The sequence below is a fragment of the Blastocystis hominis genome, assembly GCF_000151665.1.
Source record: "Blastocystis hominis, Singapore isolate B (sub-type 7) whole genome shotgun sequence assembly, scaffold_3".
Taxonomy (NCBI): Eukaryota; class Bigyra; order Opalinata; family Blastocystidae; genus Blastocystis; species Blastocystis hominis.
In genome coordinates this window covers 131857-156280 of record NW_013171838.1, presented here as the reverse complement: position 1 = coordinate 156280, position 24424 = coordinate 131857, and the positions used below count along the sequence as shown (strand labels likewise).

Here is a 24424-nt window from a genome sequence, read left to right as displayed (position 1 = left end):
CAAAGCCACCAACCTCCAATCCCCACCCGAAGATCCCCCTCCAATTCGATAATCGTATTCTCGGTAAACCCCTGCATTGACAGAAAATCCCAGTTCGGCGAGGAGATCACAGCACATTGCCGCAACACCCCCACAACAAATCGAACGGCAGCGAACAGATCTGTCCTCAATCCACCATCCAATCCCTACTCACTCCAGGGAGCTGCTGAACGCCTTCCAGGTGATCCAGAAGAACAGCGACCGCGACTTGATAGTCTCGAAGAGCGAGTTTAACGGTGAGCAGAGCGATGAGCGGAAGAGCCGAAGAGAGAAAGAGGTCTTCGGACCAAAACTCCGCGGTCTTGGCTTCGTCCAATCTCGGATCAGTGTGGCAGCGAGAGGTTTTGGAAGGGAGGTTGTCTGGATTGATTCGCTGCTCGGTGAGAAGCGGAGATTCACCGGGAGAGAAGGGCGGCTGGTAGAAGGAAGGGTTGAGGGAGAAGGGATAGGCAGCGTTCGGACGAGGAAGGATTCCATGGACTATGGGGAGGATCGAAGAGGGCGCTTCGAGCATCGAAGGGATCTCGAGGGTGGATGATACGGGAAGAAGTGCGCTGAGAAAAGAGAGAAGACTTCGAGGGGGCTCCCGAATGAAGGAATCACCGACTTTGTTGATGATATGGAGAGTTCGAAGAATCTGGTGGTGATTGGCGTAGAGAAAAGCTACTTCGAATATGGAGAGTAGACAGTGTGCAGATAGCTGAGATGCCACACTCAAATCCGAAATATGAAACGATTCCCCTTTCTCAGCTGAAAACACTTGCTTCACAACCCTTTGTTTGAAAATCCACCAAGACATACTTTTGGACCTGAAACAACATAGAATTTTCAAATGAAGAATCACTCAGGCAAGTCTGGGAAGATGTGGGTTCAGGAACTCGAAGAGTGGAAAAACGGATAGAACGGCGTGGGCTCAGTGGTGGTATCGATAGCAAACGTCTTTTCTCGTTCTCGGCATATCGTTGCTGAGAGAAACTGGAGTTTCGCTTTTTTGACAAAGAATTGGTTGTTTTCTTCAGGCCTAGCATGCACAAAGCAGCATATAATCTTGTAGGCGAAACTAACGTTTGAGAGAATGGATTTGTCTAGAATAGTATCCAAACAACAATAGAAACATTATATTGGTTATTTTGCTGTACAGAACCCTGAACCAGGTTATTATTGTCAGGCAAGTGTGCATCCATGAAAATAGAAGCAACTGCACTACAATACCTATGTCATAATAAGAATACCACAAACTACAATACAATTTGCAAGAAAAATGGATGTGTGAAAAAGGGCGGCAAAATCCTATAGTAGCTTATAATAAGACTATTGAATGAGATATGAGTATATGAAATAGAAAAGATAATTATGTGGTGTTTATACTTGGCGGCATGATGTTGGACAGGATGACAATTTTGCTCGAATTTGTAGAAAAATGATATCTACAAGACAAATAACAGGTCAAATAAATCGAAGGGTTATATTTTGACACACTAATAGCCTCTAAAACAGAAGTGTTCTGTTTTGAATAGAACTGAGGTAATACTATTGTATGAGCAATAAATGTAGTTTGATATTTGCACGAAGAGACTATTTTCTGTAAATGACAAACTAAAGATAGTAAAGTTGTGTTGTATTGTTGAGTGAATAATATGTTCAAATAAGAAGACTTATCTATTTACCTGAAAATCGCTAATTATTATATGTAGTAATTACAATGAAGTTTTTATACACCTGCTTGTGTTATCCATAAATCCGAGTCATCATTGGTTGAGTAATGAATGTGGAAACTCAAAATGAAACGAAATATAAGGTTGTTGAATGGCAGATAAAGCAGTACAATGTAATTAAGAACTGGGATGTGCGTTTTTATTCGACCCCGGCATTATATAGAATTTGCAAAAGGTATCATCGTCGGAACATTGAACAATGTTTTTTTTGCTCCATTGATATGTCCCAAGAGTATAGAAACTTACATAAAATGAAAAATAATATTGGTTACAACGATTTACTGAGTGAAATCAATCCTGACGATTGAATTATGTCACATAATTATTCTCTTATTATAATTGAAGTTAATATGGATAATTTGCATCATTCTCCTAAGTGAAAGAGAATAATACATGCTCTTATGAATAGTGTTTTTTATTGTGTGATACTATCATATTGTTCCTTTCCTGATGTAATATCAGGTAATTTGAAATTGAAAAAATGAAAAAGTAATAATATGGCTTAAATATCTACCTTTTTCATTTATTACTGGACACGTTATTATTCGATAGCTGATAAAACTAGTTATTTTTATGAATTTATGAATTTGAATTGTAGATGTCTTTTAAGATTGTGTACTATGTATCAATCAGTGGTCAATTCATTCTCTGATATTCAAACAAAACCCAATAGTCCGAAAATAGGAACACGGAATGTATGACTATATCAAGTAATAGAACTCAAGAGAGGATCTAATCATGTATCTTTTTGAATTCAAATTGATTCTGTTAGATGTATATGTGAGTATTAAGTGATATTAACACTCTCCAGGGATACTAACATGTATTATACCACCTTTTTACTATGTTACATATTATTTTGACGAGGGTGATAATAAACAAATAAGTATCGAAAACTGGATTGTTCAATCATACTAACGAGACTATTGTCTATTACACTTATCCTTATCATCCGTTAATGTGATGGGCGGATTACCAGATAGTGCACATCCAGCAAATGCAAATGTACTGTCTTTTGTCATGATACACGATTTACTTTCACCCAATATGTACAGATCTGCCACTGCTGTATATGTAGCTATTGAAACACTGTCTAAATTCATCACTTGAGTATCTGAGAATAGAGCTTTCTCATTCACAAAACTCACATTTCGATTTCTCAGATTCTGTTTCAGATAGTTCTTTGCATACATCGAATCAGAAGCAATATATATGTTATTTGTTTTAGAGTATGACTCTATACAACGAACTGCTACAGAAAGAGATTTCATTGATAACCATTGCTGTTCCAAAGGAAAGTCTGAAAGACTTCCACCCATTCTCAGTTGAATCGCATCAAATGGTTGCGTGTCGACGATTGGATATCTCACTCTCATGATCTGCTTTGTCAGGTCAGTGATTTGCATAACGTTTCTCAAAAACTCTCCATAACAATAGTATTGCCGCAGATAGGATGAAATGTTCTTTTGATAGCTCACTATTCCATTGTACTGGAGAATATCATGATATCCCACAGAGTCGATCACAAACTTCAGTAATAATTCATTTCCGATTACTGCTGTTATTCTTGTTGGGAATATAGGATAAACCTTTCCTGTTTTGATTGCATTGCTTGTGTATCGCAAATCTTGTATTTTGAACTTTCCAAAAGGTTTAGGAACTAGTAAGTAACTGTAGTGAAGCAGATAGTTTATATCTATGTAATCAACGATTTTCTAGACGATACCTTCATCAGGAACATAAACAATCTGCCCAGTATAGTTCTGCCGAATGTTCCACACTATATGCCATGATGCAGAATATGGAACTAGGTTTCAACAACAGTTTTGAATGTACTGATAATAGGGATTCTGTGTCTAATTGAAAAAAAATACAATCCGCTGAACAGCTGCAAACGATTTCCCAAGCCCTTATAATTGGGTAATAGAATCAATCGCTGGTTCGAACTCACTCTATGCATTAATTAAGAGCAATCATGAATAATACAAAGACTGTAACTCAGCAGACTGTATTTGATTAGTATGTATTGGCGATTTTCGCTTACCTCTAACTCTATCCCTACTTGATAATTCATAAACATCGAACTATTACCCAAATTTGTTTATGATTCCAGGCAGTGAATCTCGAATCCCAGCTCCTTCCTTTAGCTGATGAGTACGCTTTGTATTGAGCATGGTTATTACATTGATATCTGTAGTTATATTGCTACTCCAATCTGCTGGTCGAACTAACTGCCCATTGTTTCCCAAAGTACTTGTAGAGTCCACTTTGATTCCATTATCACTCTTCTGAACTAATGGTACATTATACTGTTGACTTGGATTTCCAGAACGTCTACATCGAATAAACATAGTGATTTGATACCTAAGTGATAATAGGAGTGTATGGCTAGCTTTAATTGAATAGTTACATAAACTATTGAGGAAAATGTTCGTTGATGACAGTTGCGACCTACATAGAATGATCTTTCACAGACTTACAGCAAGTAACTAGCAATTACAACCAATATTAACTGCACCATACGAAAACCAAAATACCAAGTAACTATAATATCTCCTAATTCCCAGTATTTCTTGTTTTCCAAAAATCGTATTCCAATAGTAGTTGTATGATTATTATGCAGGTATTTTACAGTATCAATAGTTTATTCTTTCTCTATTATTATAGCATTTCCCTATATTCTGTGTTGTTATCTCTCAACTGTTCTTTATTTACTATTATTATTAGTTAGTGGTAAAAGTTCGTTAATATCCAATTCTAATATACCTCGTTTTTCAACAAATTGGATATCTACAATGTACTATTCGTATCATTGCGTGTGTATTAAGTCATATTACGATATGATCATATTGGCAAGTCGTTTTCAAGAATAGTTGTAGTATTCTTATTTGTTGTTCACAAATAGAACATTGAAATCCTAGTCTCATTATTACTATTTTGCATTGTCCTTTCCCAATTTGGCTTCATTACAGTTCTTTTAAGCTATCACTTTTTAAACATACTTGTTTCGTCCATGGAATTATCACTGGTGGTTTCCCTGTGATAGCACATCCAGCATAAGCAAATGTGCTATCTTCCGTCATTATGCATTGCTGGCTATTTCCCAGAATATAAATATCAGCCACAGCAGAATAGGTAGCGATAAAAACACCTTCCATGTTATTCAGTTGACTATCGGAAAACAAAGACTTCTCATTGACAAAAGTCACATTCTTTTCTTGTAATTTCTCTTTCATGAATAGTTTGGCCTTTATGGAATCAGAGGCTACATAAATATCCTTTGACTTGCAATAGGTTCCAACACATCGAATGGCAACATTCAATGACTCCATGGTAAGATAATGATTAGGCATGGGAACATCCGATAGTCGTCCTCCCATTCTCAGCTGAATCGCATCATAGGGTTGTTCAAAAACGATCGGATACCGTACCTTCATCATTTCCTTTGTCAGATCGGTAATCTGCATAATGTCTCGTAAAAACTCTCCATAACAATAGTAAACCTTCATATGGGATGATACATCTCTTTGGAAACTAGTAATTCCACTGGCTAATAGAATCGAATGATACGGTTGAGAATCGAGGATGAATCGAAGAATATGCGAATATCCGATAATCGTTGTAATGCCTGTAGGTAATCCAATTCGCTCATCACCCGTCATGATAAAGTCCTTGATTCTTTGCAAATCTGTTTTGATATGATAACCATAAGCTTTTACAACGATTAGATAGCTAAAATGAAATAGATACTTCAAGTCTATCAATTACATAATGATTATTCACTTATCGATACCTTCATCATCAGCAAAGACAACTTGCTGAGGGAAGAATTGCTTGATAGTCCAAAACTTGTGCCACAAGGCAGAATGAGGAACTAGAATCATTAAAAGAAAACAAGGCACAGTCCTACTCACAATAGAGCAGTTATGTCGGATGGATATGAAATACAAACCACAGAATAGCTGTAATCGATTTCCTAAACCTTTGGTATTGGGAAGAAGGAACAGTTTTCGTTTGGAACGAACCCTATTATTTTACTCCACAATAACGAAACCAACAATTCACGTAACTCTTCAGACTTAATCATGGAAGGATCTAATCGTTCGGTACTATTGCCAATCAGCATATCACTACAAAACATGAATCAACCATTTCCTACCCATATCTGTTCTTTCCAATTCCAGGAAGATTATCTGAAATGCCATGACCTGTTTTCACTTTATGATTCTTTGTTACATTTAAGACCAATTCTAAATCTTTGGAATGATTCATGTGATTCGATTCGTTTTGATTGTTATTTTCATTCTTTGTAGAAATTGGCACACTGACAGTAGAATTGACACGAATAGTGGAAACAGAACTGTTGCTCACTTTCTATAATGTTATCAACATACCTAGACTAATACAATAGAGCTGTTGATATCTAGTATTACTCTAAACAATAATAGCAATAGTTAGTACATACCTTTTAGTCGAAATATCACTTCTATGAATAGGTACATATTCGAAAGATGAAGAATAAGTCGATAGAGAAACATATATCAATTGTACTCTACAATTTACCAATTTATACGATATTGAACACTAAATAGATTGAAACAAACAATAACTGAAACATAGGACACACAGAATGGTAATAGTAAACTTAATATGATACAGGTGAGTTGTGTATGAATCTATACTTGATCCTCTTTCCTTATTCTTTGTCGTTTGAGTGAATGGATTGATTCCATTGCAAAAACTGTAATGAATACTAAATCTGAATGGGTAGCCAAACATACCATTTTTGATTTGTTTAGCATTATTCAAATAGATGGGAATGTAGTTCTATGCAATACGATACGATACAAATGGAACACATATCAAATCCCATAGTCGTCAAGAATAGAAATGGGAAAACAAAGTCAGTAATCTATCACGTTCTGTGTGTATACACTTTGTTTAGCCAACAATAATCTATATATCTTTTTATCGATAATTTACATCATTTCATCATTAAGAGATATCCTCACTTTTAAGGTATTCTTTAGTTTCATTGCAATTACTACTACTATAATATGTATTAATAAATGGGGCAATGTCACATTTTCCAGCTTGTAGATTCTAAACTTTCGAGTTGTTTCAAACATGCAATTTGTGAGATATCGAATTTATGAATAGTACAAAATGAATGAATTTTGTACATTAATAGAGTATCGTAATTTGACACTTCCATTACTCTTCACAACAGCACTCATCATTTGATTTATCAACTTTTTAGTTCATTTCTGGATTGTATAGTACCAAGTATATCACTCTTACATGCTTAACCGACTCTTTGTCCAAAATCGCTTCATTAGATGACAAACACTCCATATCCTATTTTCCATAGTACAAGTATGCATATTTCATATCCACATCTCAATATTGATAATATCTTCCATGGAATCAAGCAAAAATAGTGTATTTTTCGTGGAGTAGTTTGGTTCATTATATTTTGGTTTTTGCATAATATATATATGTATTTTATTTGAAATGATAGTATTTCTGATCCTTGCAGTCTTAGGGGAGCTTTCTATTCTGTTACACACTACTCATCCAAACTGGAGTTTGGAATCAATTCATGTCTTAAAAGTAAGTTCTCCACTCAATTCTTTCATATTCCATAGCAAATACAATTACCATCTCACAAAGTCTTGTCTCATCATTCGAAAACTATTACCACAACGTTACCAACAGTTGCTCCTGTATTCTTTGCTCTCTCATCCTATTATAACTAGTATATTGATTTTCAACCTCTTGATAAGCGATATGGAAAGAAAAACGTATATGTGCAAAAGCTAATGAAGATACCCTCTCTCAAGCATTTCAGCAATGAAAAGAAGTGTTTTCAACAGCTCGTTCCATATTATCTCAACCCATTTGCGAGCTCAGCTTGTCATAATGCCAGTGATTTGTTTGATTTCTTCAAGCACAACAAAGAGAATCTATTCTTCGATTGCCATGATTCACATCCATACTCACATTGCCAGCAATTCTATGTCGTTACATATGATACAATGAAAGATGAATGTTCGTCCTTCAAAAGAAAGCCATGTATGATTTATGAAAGTTGCTCTCTCTTACATACTAGATAATCCCAAGGATTATGATGATGTCACTCTAATCACAATCTTAACGTTAGTTCGGAAAGATCGATTGCCCTATTTGATGAAGAGATGGAAACATCGAATCAATATGGTAATCTTCGTTACCGAGAATGAGATTGATGAGTTAAGAGAGGTGATCGATTCATACAAGTCCTATAAACGAATCACCTTTATACTCTACATTGTGAAGTCTAGGATCGGCTCGCGTTATCAAAGCATTTATTATCATGGAAAGAAACCCGTTTATCGAAACAATACAATCTTTCCTATCAATGTTTTGAGGGACTTAGCGATCGAGTTCATTGATACAACTCATTACTTTGTGAGTGATATCGATGTATTTTCATCCGATACTCTATATTCGACACTTCAGATTCATAATCAAACACTGAAGGATCCGAAAGCCGTATTGTTGCTAAAGTCATTCCTAATGAATGAAAAAGAAGTGAATCACAAGAATTGTTATGAAAAAGGATTGTGTGAGAATATGTATATGATTTGTATGGATCGTTGTAATGGTTAGTTGGGATATGGTTCCTCATACAAAATCGGAATTGAAGCGAGTGTATATGCATAGTGTTGTACCTCATCCTACAGGTCGACATGTAGTTCTATATAAATTCTGAACCACATTTAGAGAATTGTAAATGTAGATAAAATGCTTGCCGAGAATAAGAACATTCTTTACCGATACTATGCTGACCATGAAATGGAACCCTATTCCATAGTCAAGCGTTCAATGGATAATCCCATATTCCATCCATATTTCATTGATTATGGATATAACAAGGAAGAACTATTGAATCGGATGATATCTCAACGTATTTGATTGTGATTTGTCCTATTTTGTAGATTATCACTTTTATGTCTTAGCCAACGAATTTTGCATTGAAATACCTCACAAACGAACCAAGATATCAAAGGACTATAAACGAGGCACTTACATGTGGCAGCTTGCTCAGATAATAAGAAAGACGTATGGAATAAAGCTAGTATAGAGTGTTTTGCACTAATCAGATTATAATTGAACTACAAAGATACTACAGACCATAATGACATATATGGTTCAAAATATTGTAGTCATAATAATATGGATAAAGAATGAAAGGAGTATGAGCATGATAAGGAGGGAATATCAAATTGGGCTCAATGATCAATGGATTCTTAGTGTATTACATTAATTATGTAGCTTTCGATAAGAGGCGTACATTTACTATATTATTGTGCCAAAGTTGAAATTAGAAAATAGTTCTATTGATAAAAATGGAATTTTAGTCAATCCTATTATTTTGGGCAAAATCTCTAGAAATGAGTTATTATTGATACTATACAATAGCATTGAGTTTAACCAAAGCTTGTATATTTCAATCACTCACTCATTCCAATAAGAATACAAGCTTCTATATTACAATCTAAATATACCACAAAATATATATATAATATGTCCATGGAAAATGTACAGAGAAACATCACAATATGTGAAAAAAACGATGGTATAGTATTTTGAATATCATTGAAGCACAGAGCATAATATAGCACATAGTGTGATTTCTACTCTATTTTTGTGAATATCAATCAGATTTAGAATTTGCTATTTTTCTTATGTTGTGTCAATGAAGCACACTTGTTCATATTATTTACATATGATTTTCAATGCAAGCAACTAGTTTTGCTTGTATTTTGAACTATTGCCTTCATTCCCTTCTTTTGAGTGTGAATGTGGATTGATGGAAATATCTACTTCCATTTTAAATAAGAATTAGTTCATATGATACTCCCATAATATCATCATTTTCGAAACTACTTAAAAATGTACTGAGATTTTTAGAACTGTTAGAACCATATTAGAAATGACTATTCAACTATGAATAAATGAAATGAAGCTATCCTATGAAGAATAAAATGGTAAAATCGAAAAATCAATACCAATAATCCTATTTCTTCTTCAAACCAAATAAGAATGATTCTGTGACTTTTAAATACTATTTAATAATAATAAGGATACTATTTTCTTTACATATTAAATAATGATAATGCTGTAAAGTGTAATCCAGAACTCATGTACCAAACCTATGACTAATATCGAAAAATCAATTCATTACAATTTTAGGACAAAAGCAATAATCAGTACTATTCAATATATGGTACAAAAATAGTACTATTCATAAGAATAATGTATTGAATCAAATGTTCAAGGGTTTTTCGCTTTAATATAAGAAAATAGAGCAATTTCATTCTGATGTATTGGCTGATTGTATAACAAAGCAGAAATGATTGCAATACATATTTACATAAAAATAAATCATCATAAGTGTGGAATAAGCTTGTCTTTATGATGATGGCAAAAACAAAAGGAAAAATTCTTTCTGTATTTTATATCGATTCTCCAAAGGGTATGATACATTTCCAATAAGTCATTATAAACAATAAAAATAGATAAGCATGCTATTCTGATAAAATAATCGATTGCTTTTTCCATAACTTGCTTCGTGAATATCTTCACTACCAGACCTCTTTTAAACAATTAAAAAATATATTCTTGTTACTTGAAAGGAATTGCACCTTTTCTAAGTTAAACCCATTTTCGAGCAAATGTGTATATGGATGCAGTCGAATGACTTTCTAATAATTAATTTGTGTACATAATTATATATAGTTTTGTAATAATTGATGAAAAGAATATATTGCCAAGTATAGATAGAGAAAAATTGAGTTTTGAGAAAAATGGATCCAAAACACGTGGACAAGTAGTGAGTACATTTGAGTCACGTGATCGAAATAATATGCTATTTTTCACTTTTAAAATTCTAATAGCTTAGTATTGAGTCATCTATGATGTTAAGTTTGATTATTAATAGTTTAGGAATACATATAAAATAGAATCATTATTTTATATCACAGCATCACAAGAATCGCTGGTTCTATTGTATAAATTGTTATTTGTGACTCATTGTGATGAATACTATTATTTATATTAAATATAGATGAAAGCAATATAATGATATGAGTGTAGAAAAACAAACAATCAAATAAAGAAATCATGTATATTAATAAAAAAAGCGATCCATATGCAATATTCACACATAATTCTTTCACAAAAATACTATATATTGTATTATTTATATATTCACTTTAGTAAAAACTTGTTTCTCCAAACCAGTTCAACGATTGCCTCCAAGTAGTGGGCATTACTCTATTTACTTGTATTTTTCGAAACAACTTATTCCATTGCATTTTGTTGTGATTGATAATATGTTGGCGATACTTCAAATTGCATTCATACACATGAGAATAATTTGTTGTTTTCATTAACTCAACTAAGTGCGAGATATTGTTGAAAATGATTGAGCATGGAGTATAATAGGAAGCATATTGAAGCCAATATTCAGTAGCCTCTTCTGAAGAATCCTCAGGTGAATACAAGTGTTTTGAATTAGGATGTCGAGGAGGTTCCTGAAATCTCTTTCCACAATAAGAAGGATCTCTAGCTTTCATATCATAACTAATCTTATTTTGAACGATAAATGATGGTGAAGGTACAAACATTGGAATTGCAGCAGTAGTCAAATCTGCGAGATAATAAGATAGAACAGCATATGGAAATACAATCACTGCCTTAAATGAATTGATATCAGAATATGTGAACCTTCCTTTTATCTTCTCTCGAATATGGACAACAGGACAATTGAAATTTGACGATTTACAAGCCTTCGATATTGCTGCTTTGTAACGATTATAAAATGGATTTCTTTTAAAAGGAGCATACAGATATCCATTATATTTCGGTGAATAATATCTAGGCGGGGAATACATGAGTAACGTAGACGCAATTATGTAGTCCACATTCTTTCCAGAATAATAGTTGATGTATTCTGCATCATACTTTCCTGCAGCCATTACAATAATAGGAGCTTTAGGTTTATTGAACATCCATTTCATGAGGCTATTTGAATCACTTGAAGAACATCGTTTAATGAGAAAACGGTGAGCAGGCATGAATATAACTGTTTTGTTAAATGCTAAATAGTTTTGACATTCCGATGGATAGAACATACAAATGATAGCATCAACACGTTTAAACAGAGTATCGTTATGAAATATTGACCAGAGGCGTTGAACAGACTTCATATTATATGCAAATAGTTTTGATGTTTTACATAGTTGTCGAGAAGCAAAAATGATTCTAGATTTATTCTTTGTACCACTCAATCGCAAATATTGTTTTTCACTGAGAGTCTTCGAACGAAGACCAGTATAAGCAGGCAAAGCACCCTTATTATAATAGAAATAGATTGAATGACCTTGTGAATTCAGAGAAATGGCAAGATCTGTCATCGTGCCATCATGAACATCAGGTGAAAAGAATAGAAGAGACTTTGATTCATATGGCTGACTCTTTTTTGTTGGAATAGTTAAATTGTTTTTGGAAGTGATAGAGTGAGATACAGAAACATTTACAGTCTTTTTATGATTTCCATTTTTAGTATATAGCATTGATGTAGTTGGATTTATTATAATATCCATACTATCATCTAAGAATATTGTAACATGTACCAATATTGTTTTCTAGGTATAAATACATATAATAGAATTAGCATTTTACATATAATAAAATAAAGCCAATATTGTTTTTTTCAATATGTAAAATTACAGGATTACTTTCTTAATTCGAGGTATGCATAAATGTATTTAAAATTAGTTATATTATATACTTTCTGTTTTTACAAATACGATTACTATTGCTTCATCTATGATTCATACCTCATTGAATTTTGTATAATTGTATAAATCAAACAAAGCTATTAAATAATGATAATACCCTATTTTTAGTTTATTGCTATTTTTGGAATGAAAAATAGTGCAGAGAGAAAGGAAAGTCTATATGACTAATTATTTATATTTCCTATTGTGATTTTCGAATAATGAAAAGTCCTCATAAAATAAGCATTTTTAAGAAGAGCTGTGAAGGGAATAATAAATAATTACTACATCCTAGGTAAATTGTACACTAAACTTAAGTTATTTTACTAATGATATGCTGAGTACATATGTTATTTTTACTTGTGTTTTAGGAAATAATAACAGAAAAGAATTTATATTCACACCTTTTTTATATTCTTCAGTATTATACATATCATTTGGTTTATAATTACATTTTTCTGCAAAAGATGAATTACGTTTACTAGTAAAGTATTGTTCTCCAAATAACACTATACTAAGTTCCTAATGTGAAAATAATAGTAATAATAGGAAAATAGGAAAGAATATACTACTACAAATATGATTTGGAGATACATGGACACAAATAATATATATTCTATTAATGACAAACCTTTTATTTCTTGGGCCATAACACAGACAAAAAGATACGCTACAAATTAATTAGATATATATTCAAAGTCTATACAAGTAAGGTTAACCAAATGCTAATACACTGCATAAAAAGTGAAAAAGTAATGATTGCAATCTTATATTAGAATTTCTATTTTCCTTTTATTTAATTATATATTCTATATATTTACTATCAATTCTATATATTTATGTATCTTAAAGGCTAATATATCATATAGTCTAAATCATAAATTACAAGCCAAAAATGAGATTTCATTTTTCTAAGTATGGCGCATGTGATAAATGTAAATACAGTATTTTCTTAAATAACTATTGCAGTATATAGGAAATAATCAATATATGCCAATCTACGTATTTTTAGTACCATTATATTATTTAATATGTGGATTAATATTGGATGGAAAAATTGCACACTCAAATAACCGCTTGATTCATACTTAGAATATCTATATGAAATACCAATAAAGTCTAAAAGAAATATTTAAACACTGAAATTGCATATAGATGTGATTCATTCCAATGAGCAACTTTAAGTCTTTTCGAATATTTAGTAGTATGTACATGAGTATAGAGATATATACAAAAATAATATAGGATAATAAAGCTCAAATTTCACTTCAATAACAATTTTGATTTGAAAATACCAAAATTCACTATATGCAAAATACACATTTTGTACCATATTTTATTGAAAACGCATTTTATGGTATAGAATACATAAATAATATACTTCTCTATATATTCTAGGTAAAACAATTATATTTAGAACAGTTTCACTTGCATATTATAATGAAAAAGTAAATACAACATAAATTGAGGACTAGAATTGAAAACGATATTTGTTTAGTATTATGGTATATTTATATTTGCGTTAATTCGTTATTATATGTAAAAAACTACTGTAAGCAGTAAATAGAGACTAAAATAATCATTGCACTGGGAATAAAAATTAACTCCTTCATTTCTCCTAGAAATTTCCAAATAAGAAAGAAAATTAAAATATTGTTTTTCACAAGTTGTATGTATTAATAGCAGGAATCAGGAAATGAGTATCATTAATAGATAAGGCATTTTTACGAATTTATATAGACTGTGCAACACAATATAATTATAACTCAAGTAAAATTAATGTAGAATGAAAAACTAAGATGATAAATAGCAGCTATTTTTTACTAATTTCAAGTACATGATAATGACTAAAAGGATTTTCCATTTTCTAAAATGTTAATGTATTCATATATACTTTTTGTTACCACTATATATATATATATATAAGAATATCTATCCATATATGTGAAAATTCATATTTTTAAATGATAAAATAAATATATGTATATGGCTATTTGGAAGAATAGTATTAATTACGATGTATTTCTATACTTTTCATTTTTCTTCATTTATTAGTTTGCATGTTTTTTCTTTTATGTCAATATATCTATATGTATTAATAAAGATATTATACTTATACACATATATATATATATATAAGTAATAATTGTATCGACAATGAAATGCACTAAAGAAAAGAATAGAAATTGAAAAATAAAAGCCAATATTATATATAATATTGAGTAATATTTAGTATAATATATATTATACATTTTAACATATATTAACATATATATATATATAATATATATTATATATTTTAACATATTTTAACATATAATATATATATATATAATATATATTGTATATTTTAACATATTTTAACATATAATATATATATATAATATATATTATATATTTTAACATATTTTAACATATAATATATATATAATATATATGTTAAAATATGTTAAAATATATATATAATATAAATAATATATAATATGAATACAATATATATATATTTATATATGATATTTTATTTTTTCAATACATATTTACAGTAAATATATATTTACATGTATAATTTGCTTTTCATTTAATAACTATTTCGTAATTGTGCTTTTGTAATATTTTGCCATATAGAAAAAAAATTACATATGTTAGTAATAAATACAAACACTAAATGTTGTATGCTGTAATTTGCAATAATGCCAAAATAAAGAAAATAGAGAATTAAGATATTATATGTATTATGAAAGGTTATAAAAAGAATAATTATTATTCTTTCATTCCGATATACTAAAAACCTTACACTAAAAATATAGAGTGATATCTAGTAGTTGCAAACACCTATAGTAGTAGGGAAATGGCGCATAAAGCGCGAAAATTTTTTCGGCCCTTTTTCGGCCAAAGTTGCCCTTCAGACCCCCTCAACTGCTTTCTCATCGTCCAAAGTCACCCCTCAGACCCCAACTTCCATAGCTCATCATGACTCACTTTGGTCAACCTCACTTTTTTGGCTTTCATAAGAAATAAGGGTCGAAAAAATAACCTTAGCCTACTTGCCCACCTCAGAGACCATGGCGCATAAAGCGCGAAAGTTTTTTCGGCCCTTTTTCTGCCATTTTATTCCTGGCTGCCTTTTTTCAACCTGGCTGCCTATTTCTACCTGGTCTCCTTTTTAGGCCATTTTCTACCTGGCAACCTTGATGGCCATGGCGTATAAAGCGCGAAAACCTTTTCGGCTATTGGGGGAGCTTTGCTCCCCCGGGATGAAGCTTCGCTTCCCCCATTTTCTACCAATGTGGTAATTGTCTGCCCTTTATACACTGTTTGATAAAGAAAACAAAGTAAAAAACAACATTTCCTTTACATGTCCTTCAATCGGTAATGTCCAAACGCCAGTGTGTGCACGTTGTCGTCCAAGATCCATCGCTTGTTGTCTGTGCACGTCATAAGGGTCTTGGTCTGCTCCTTCGTGCTGATATCGAAGGCCTGGTTGTTGATGCGTTTGAAGCTGCCTTCGATCACTGCATCTTCCTTCTTCTCTGCCTCGAGGACACGCTTGTACAAATCGATGTTCTTCACGCTCATTCTCTCTCCATCAATCACCACATTGCGAGGAACTCCCTTTGCTGCATTGTGCACTACATGCTTCTCATCAACCAAGCAGTACATCTTCGGTCTAAGTCCCACGAACTCCGTGATGCGATGTCCGTTGTGCTCGTCCTTGAAGATAGGACCAGGCAACTTCTTGTTGAAGTTGAGGAACGAGTCCAATGAAGGGAACTTGCTCTTGTCCACTTCATGCTCGTAATACTTCACGAGTTGCCCATAGAAGTAGCTCGTGTTATCCAATTCCGAGAAGTCGAACGATTTGTACATGTCACACATCTTGTGAACGATGTTAGCGCGATCGTGCAACTGCACGATGAGCGAGTCCGTGTCCTGTCCCAACAGCTCCACGGTGTCGAATGTCATCTTGAGTACATTGTAGTAGAAATCGTAGATGATGTGTTTGGACATGTCGAGAATGGCAAACCCGATGAAGAATGGCTTCACCACCCTGCGTACCGGTGTATTCAGCTTGATACCGATCAGATTCTCGGAATACATGGTAGTCCCGGCGATCATGTCGTATCCATGCTTCTGAATGATGGCTTCACGTTCATTCCATGTGTTAGCGAACTTCACTTTCATTCGTTTCAATCCAGTCTCCACGAATTTGCCATAGGTCGAGTTTGCCAACAGTTTGTACAGGTTCTTCTCCACAGTAGTCTTGGATTTGGCTCGTTTCTCACTCAGCATGTTCACGTACTCGAAGATAAATGGTGCCTGCTTGAATCGAATGATGTGGTGAATGTGTGTGACACGATATCCCTGTTGAATGCCCAGTTGCAACAGTGAGTAATGCACGAGATACTTTTGACGAGGTACAAGATCACAGATGAGCTTCGGTGTATTCACCTCTTTCACTTTGTCCACAATGTCGTTCTTCTCTGCGTACTTCTTGATTCCATCGGAGTACATGCCCGCCTTCTGTACGGGAAAGAATGGCAGATCATTGAACTTGTCGTGTAACTCCACTGGTGCCTCGATGTCACACTCGACGAAGAATCCATACTTACCGAACGTCTTGAGTGATTGCACCCACCCATTTGGATCACGATTGATTTTCTCCATCACTTCTCGTCGCTCAGGTACACCCACCAACTCATAAGGCATCATTCGATGCATGGCTCCACCGTACAGGTTGTTGGCGTCCAGGTAGTAGATGCCTTGGGACGACGTTGCTTGCTCCTTGTTGTCAATGTCAACCTTGGCATGCCGTTTCACGATCTGTGTGATACCTCCTCGCAGGTTCTTCAATAATCGCATGAAGTCATCGATATCATTTGTCTCCATCAATCGAATGCCCTTGCTCTCATAGAACTCACCCATGCGATTCAAGAACACTTTCACCAGTTGTTTCTCGGTGAGCCCCTCGTTGGCGTTGATGCGCATGATATACTGAGCCCATTTTCTTGCGAGAGTCATGAGGCTACTCTCACTATGATCGCCCTCCATTGTGACCTTCAAGAAGAGCGAATATGCCATTTGTGGTGCTGTGATGTAATGCATGTAATCAACACCGAATGCCTTCAGTGTGGTGTTTCGGAAATGTTCGAATGCATCAGCCATGAGAGTCACATCGAGTACATTGTACAATTTGTAGTATTCACCCCATGTCTTGATACCGAAGGTCTTCCACAGCTTCACCATGTGATCATATTCGTCTTGTGACATCATCTCTCCCTTCATATCATCAATGCATTGCTCGCGAGAAGGAATGACGGTATTGTTCAATGACTCGTACGACTTGATGAGACTGTAGAACATGGGTTCTTTCCGTGTCAACAGATCGATGTATTCATCATTCCATTGCTTGCCTCGAGACTCACAGTACTTGCGTAGTTGTTGTTTGGTGTGCACATAGAGGTCCAAGTTGCCTCCAAGTGTCTGTGCCACAATGGAACGCAGTGGACTGCTGATGAGCTTCAACGAATCCTTGAATTGAATGCCATTGTACTCGATTTGCATTTCCTTGTCCTCAGTGGTTGGAATGACTTCGAGATTCCCGCCAGGCATCGTCGCGATGAGCTTCATGATGAATGTGAAGTCGTAGTGCGATCCATTGTGGAAGTAGACGGGTAAACGATAGTTCTTCTTGTTGAATGAGAGTTGTAGATCGTACTTGGTGCAACAGGTGCAGATGTACTGCCCAGCTTTGAAGCTGCATATCCCTCCCTTCCCTGTGGTGTATACACCTACCACATGTGCGTGATGACGTACCTTGTCGTTCTCCAGTTTCTTGTGACAGAAGGGACACACGGTTGTTGAACGAAAGTCCCTCTCGATTCTCGGAGAGTTCTCGAGGGGCAATTCATCGAAGAGGTCTTCTTTCACTCTCTCGTGCAATTGTGTGAGATACTCCATGAAAGGACGAAGATCTTCTTCGCTCTTGTGTGGTGCATAGAAGACTCTCAGTTGAGTCTGGATGGCAGGGATACGAGACACGGCTAGACAGGATAACATGATTGGCTTATGTCTGTTCTTGTCATCAATAACTGACTCGAAGTCAGCGTACACAACGACCGGTGCTGGCATTTCGAATCGCTGGTTGGTGAATCGTAACCGAGTCTCCTCGTTCGACAACTTGTACTGATCGCTTTCATTGACGAGTTCTCGATGTGCTTGTACTTCGTGATCATGAACGGCTTTACGAGATCCGAAGAAGTCGTCACAGAACCTGCACTTCACGTTTCTTGCTGTATTTCTATTCTTCACATCACTCTGACGAAAGATGCGATGTTTGAAATCGCTCAAGTCCTTGATGTACAAGAAATGCTTGGAAGTACCCTCAGGTAGATTCAAGTCGTTCACGACGCAAAGCGACCCACATCTGCCCTTCCTTTTCGGCTTGTACACTTGATAACACGTGAATAGGTCATACTTGTTCTTGGAGTTGTCATCATATCCAGGCAAGAGTGTGACCTCGAATACGTTGAGTGAAACTTTCAACAGTTCTTCCAATCTCGCAAAATTTCTCTTCACTCGCGTTGAAGGGTGCATTGTCGCGAATGTTCATCGCCTCCTCCACCTCGTGAATGGTCACTCCGAACACCTTGTTCTTGTCGGGTTGCTTCCACCACTTGTTGTACACACTCGCATCGCCCATCTTGCGATTCGCAATAATCTTGTGCCCGCCTTCACTTGCCAGAATGAGACACCGTTGCAGACATCGGTTGTCATTGATATTCGGGTTGACCGCCGTCTGTCCAATGATATAAGGTGTGTGGTGCTTGTAACCCACGAATGTCCGTAGAGGGAACATCTCGACATGGAAGCCGATCCACCCATGGTACACGAACCCGCTTCCCTCTGTCTCCTGTTCCTCTACACCATTTCGGTACCACTTCAGGTAGTCCTTGATCCATTCGTCAATACGATCTCGGCGAACGATGCGGAGGTGTCCCAATCGATCATCGGTGAGGTTGAGTATCTTGGGATCTCTGGCATGTGTCAACATGAGGTTGTATGCCATGATGGTGACGAAACACTGGTTGTACTCGCGCATACCAGTCATGATGTACTTCTTCACGATCTCATTGAACTCCTCGCTTTCATCGAATACGAGGTTGATCGGTTCCACTTCCTCATCGCCCTTTTCACCCGGTAGTCGAACCCACAGTCTCTTGTCATCATCGTTATTGAGGCGGAAGTCTTTCTTGGTGCGCTTCTCATTCATCCATTCCTTGTACATGTCTCCTTCCACGGTGTGATAGTACGTGAGTGCATACCCGAGTGATGAGTTGATCACGTCCGACAAGCGCCCTTCGGCCACTTTGCGATCGAACCGAGCGAAGAACTTGTTGTGACGTGCTTAACGTCTCTTCTCCACGGTGTTCAGGTAACCGGGTAAGTGACGTTGTTGCTTCTCACCGAACTCATGTCCATTCCATTCATACTCGAGAAATCGTTCTTTCCATGTCTTGCTTCCAACAATCAGATACTTATGCTCTCCTTTGGGATCACTGACGCGCCTATGTGTCACTCGTCTGTTAGGTGTTACTTGTTTCAGCCCGAATACCTTGTTCGATAGATACGCTCGTGAATCAGGAATGGGCTGATCGGTGAACTTCCCATCGATCATATAGTACTTGGCTGCCAATCGTTTCTAGGTTGAAGTACCAATCTTAATCTTTCGTCCAGTCTCAGGGTTGATAGTATATTCGTCGCGATAAGAATCCATTTATATATAGGCGACAAATTCTTTAAGTGACCAAAGTGAAAATGGTGTGACTTGGAAAATAGTTATGGAATTTCCAGCCTAGAATGGGAAAATCGCATGGCCATCTTCGTCATATTCGAATTCATCGATGTCGACATACTCAGACTCGGACGACGAATCGTCTGAAACGTCGTTTGCGAATATCTTGTTGATGTCTGGATCATTATCGTATGCTTTGGCTTCTTCTTAGGTCATTTTCACCCATTGTCCTTTCACGCGTCTATAGTTGTCACGGAGTAACTCGTAGTATGCTGTGCCACCAATAATCATGGAGCGATTGCTGGGAGAAAGCATTCTCGACTTGGGAACGTACTTCGTCGTATCCGGTGGTAATGGTTTGTCGTACAAGCGATTCAATTTCTCGTCGTACTTTGATCCATGCTTGAGAAGGTTCCAGAAGCGAACTCCGTTGATTTGAATTTCTCGTCCTGTATTGGGGTTCAATGTGTGAGTAGGTCTATTCATTTATATTTTTATATATTTATATTTTCTCTTTTAGTCCTAGTTAACGCCTTGATAAAATGGGGGAGACACAGTCTTCCCCTGAGACAACGTAGTTGCCTCCTTAAATGAAGTACAAGAAAACAGAGAACAACACATGGTCTTCCCTGGTACGCACCTGTGAGGACGAGAATATCGAACTCGCCGATATCATCATCCATACCAAGTATCCGATCAATTCCGAGCGTCTATTCGGCTTCAGTGTTCGCACCCCGCAATCGAATGTGAACTGTGGTTTAATATTGCACGACTATGATTGCATGGAGATGACTCTGGATGAAACTCATCTTCCCTTGTTTACCGAGGATGAATGGGAGTATCTATTGCCTCAATTGGAATCCAACGGTCTGCTCGGTGTGCCTTTGAATGTCTTTGGAAGGATGACGAATGCGAATCCTCCTCACATAATCGGTGTAATGACTGAGAATCGTGCTGTTTACTTCTTCTCCAACTACTATGTACGCGTGGTCTTCAAGGTGGTGGATGATAAAGTGCCTCCCGAGTTGTCCGATCTGTTCATCGATGATGGTGCGTGTCTGAAGGGTGTGTACGTTCGTGCATATCAAAGACAAAGTAAATAAATAAGTAAATGTCGTACATATTCAGCAGCAATGGAAACAATTACACGTTCAAGAAGCTCGACAACATGCTCATCAACATGCCAGAGAAGGACGGTCATCATGTGCTAATTCGAAAAACAGTGGATGGTGTTCCTCAGTATTCGTGGGGTAGTGATTCATACATCGTGAAAGCGAACGAAGCATTTGTCTTCGAGTACACACCAGAAGCTACCGAATCATTCAATGGCGAGTGGGGTGGTGATGGTATGCCGCCTATGCCGTCCGGATCTTACCTGGTGACCACGACTGTCATAACGTAAATTCCCGATGACATGTTCAACGATTGCGACTCAATCGAATCGGTGGTTGAAAAGGGTTATCGAGTGCTAGTCACGTTTGACAATACGCCTATTCTAGACAGACCGTACATCGATACATTGAATAGTCTTGTGTCTCATACTGGTTATGCTGTTGTAAATGTTGGTACCTCTCCTGTCCTTCGTACGTATTCGAATCTTCCTATCATGCTTCTAGGTGGCGTGAAGAGCATCACGATCGTTTTCGAACACTTGAGCGAGGTTGTTTCTTTTTCTTTTTCTTCTTCTTCTGGGTGCTCGTAACAGGTCGATGTGATGTTGCTGCCTCTCTCAATGCATTGGGTTCTTTACCACTCTTGGATCGAGTGATGGATGGTGCTGGTTGTGGTTTGCATTTGCTAGCCAAGAGTTCCCAATGATAGCACTTCTGTGTGCTATCGCTTTCCACATTCTTCACTTCGTACATCAATGGCATGATGTGATCGTCAATATCAACCACTTCAACCAAGTCCTGAGACCATTTGCTCGTCAATGATCGTTTTTCCAGAATGCGAGGTCTTCGTGTCACTCCAACATAATCACCCACCTTGAATTGAGGTGTTGTGTCCTTTGCTGTCATGTTGGATGGTTCTGTTTACTCCGTGTACAAGATATCGTTGTTGTTGTCAAGCCAAATGTCATTGGGTGTATATCCGATGTCTCTGTTCTTCCTTCCATTATGTCTACGAACGGCACCATCGATCAAGTCGAACCATACACCTTTCGATTGATTGAATGGAACCATGATGTGTTCCTTGATATCTCGAATTGCTCGTTCAGCTAGTACTGCCTTATTCGCTGAATCCATGTGATACATGGTAATGTCATACTTGTTCAAGATGTTTGTACAAAAGATCGCATTGGTGAACTCGGTACCTCGATCCGAGCAAATATGCTTTGGTGATTTACCATATGTCTGAATGATATCCTTCATCGAATGAGTGACTTCTGTAGCACTCTTACTCTTCAGTTTCCGAGTGATCAGGTATTTCGAATATCCATCAATACATACAAGGACATATTTGTATCCACGATTCTTGTGGAATCCTGTGGACTTCTGACTGCCCAACACTTCCTGTGTCCATTTGTGTTGTTTGGAAGAGAAATCGATAAGATCGATGAAGTATATGTTTCGTTTGAATCCACTGATGATCATTCGAGTTGCACCTCTTCGTTTTGCTGGCTTGCGTAGTTCCTTGATCGCATTCATGTTCCCCACACACACCTCGATAAATGAATCGCTTTATTCAAGAAATGAATAAGTTGTGACATAGAAAGAAATCACAAACTGGTTATAGACTCGAAATGTATTTTCTCCACTATACACTACTTCAAATAGAGCATCACTTGCATTCAACATTGCAATGATTGTTTCGATGTCGTAGGCTCCTCTGGGTATTAACACCTCGTGTGGGGATGTCCCCGCATCGATTAATATCACTTGATCGGTTGGTACGTTGTGCAACACGAAATCCGTATACAACGACACGGACGAGATGGAACACTGATCGAATGAGAGAGGATTGTCCAGCTTCACTTCCTTCTTCGTAGTTTTGCCGAACACTTCCATCATACTGAACTGGTTCATCGGTAGAATTGAGGAAGGCACTTGATCATACACATCTTCGATCGTCAACTGGAGCTCGAATTCGCCGTTCAATCGCATGATATTGCCATCCATATCGCGGAAGACGAACATCAATCGATCAAACCGAGTGATCATCGGAATGCAGATGTTTTCCATGGTGCGGAGATAATTAACCTCGGGATCGTCAATGATCATCGTAGTGAGCAGGATGTTGTTCTGGTTGGCAATCTTCAGATCGGAGGAACGCACGAGAGACGAGTACACGTGGATCACTTGTTGATTTCGCGTGATATCAATCACGTTCGATCCATAGAACGAAGCGGGTAGAATGACCATTTGTCCTTCCAAACCAAGGATTTCTCGAATGTCCGGAGCATTGGTGAAATCGATGGTGTGTGTGGACTGGATATAAATACATCCATAACTCGAAGCCTTCGTAGATATCGAGAACGTAGTATCGGCCAAATTGTTGAGGATGGCAATGATTTGACCGATCGTGTAGTATCCAGGAGGAATCGTTATCTCCTCGTCATTCGAGTTCGTGATCACATTCGTAGAATCCACATTGTTGAACATGACTTGATTGGGTGTGAAGAGGACAGAGATGGATGTGATGTAAGGATTCCGACACTTGTACGGATTGATCCACGAAAACCTGCCATTACTAGGTGAACCTTGGTTGAACATGGAGTAGTGCATTTACTGTAGCACGATTAATTATCACTTTGTTTTCGTTTTCATGCAGTGTATATAAAGAGATAGGCACAATTCCTTGAGAGCAAGTAGCCTTTATCATTATTGATCAAAATCGGTCAAAATAGGCAGCCAAGGTTTCGGCGCGTTGTGAATCATTTACATTCTAGTACTTACATTTAAATAATAATACAATGGTAAAACCAAGTATTGTTTACATACCAACAAAATGGACTATTTACAATTCATTAACAAATAACCAAGAATAATTAATGTATATGGCAGACTCTCACATTAATTATGTAATTTAACAATTTACAGGTTGTTTTA

General features: G+C 36.3%; 3 protein-coding genes; 1 reads left to right on the top strand and 2 right to left on the bottom strand.

Annotated features, from left to right (window-relative positions):
* Positions 1-7242: 7242 nt before the first annotated feature.
* GSBLH_T00003254001 (uncharacterized protein) lies at positions 7243-8405 on the top strand (the record flags this gene model as incomplete). XM_013041960.1 has 4 exons in its annotated part: positions 7243-7367; positions 7403-7480; positions 7514-7829; positions 7867-8405. The coding sequence occupies exons 1-4, from the start codon at positions 7269-7271 to the stop codon at positions 8403-8405; spliced, it is 1032 nt and encodes a 343-aa protein (XP_012897414.1). The 5' UTR covers positions 7243-7268.
* Positions 8406-11014: 2609 nt separating this feature from the next.
* GSBLH_T00003253001 (uncharacterized protein) lies at positions 11015-11695 on the bottom strand (the record flags this gene model as incomplete). Its single annotated transcript, XM_013041959.1, has 1 exon — positions 11015-11695. One exon carries the CDS (start codon positions 11693-11695, stop codon positions 11015-11017), a length of 681 nt encoding a protein of 226 aa, XP_012897413.1.
* Positions 11696-15934: 4239 nt separating this feature from the next.
* On the bottom strand, positions 15935-18145 carry GSBLH_T00003252001 (uncharacterized protein; the record flags this gene model as incomplete). Its single annotated transcript, XM_013041958.1, has 1 exon — positions 15935-18145. The coding sequence occupies one exon, from the start codon at positions 18143-18145 to the stop codon at positions 15935-15937; it is 2211 nt and encodes a 736-aa protein (XP_012897412.1).
* Between the last annotated feature and the right edge of the window lie 6279 nt (positions 18146-24424).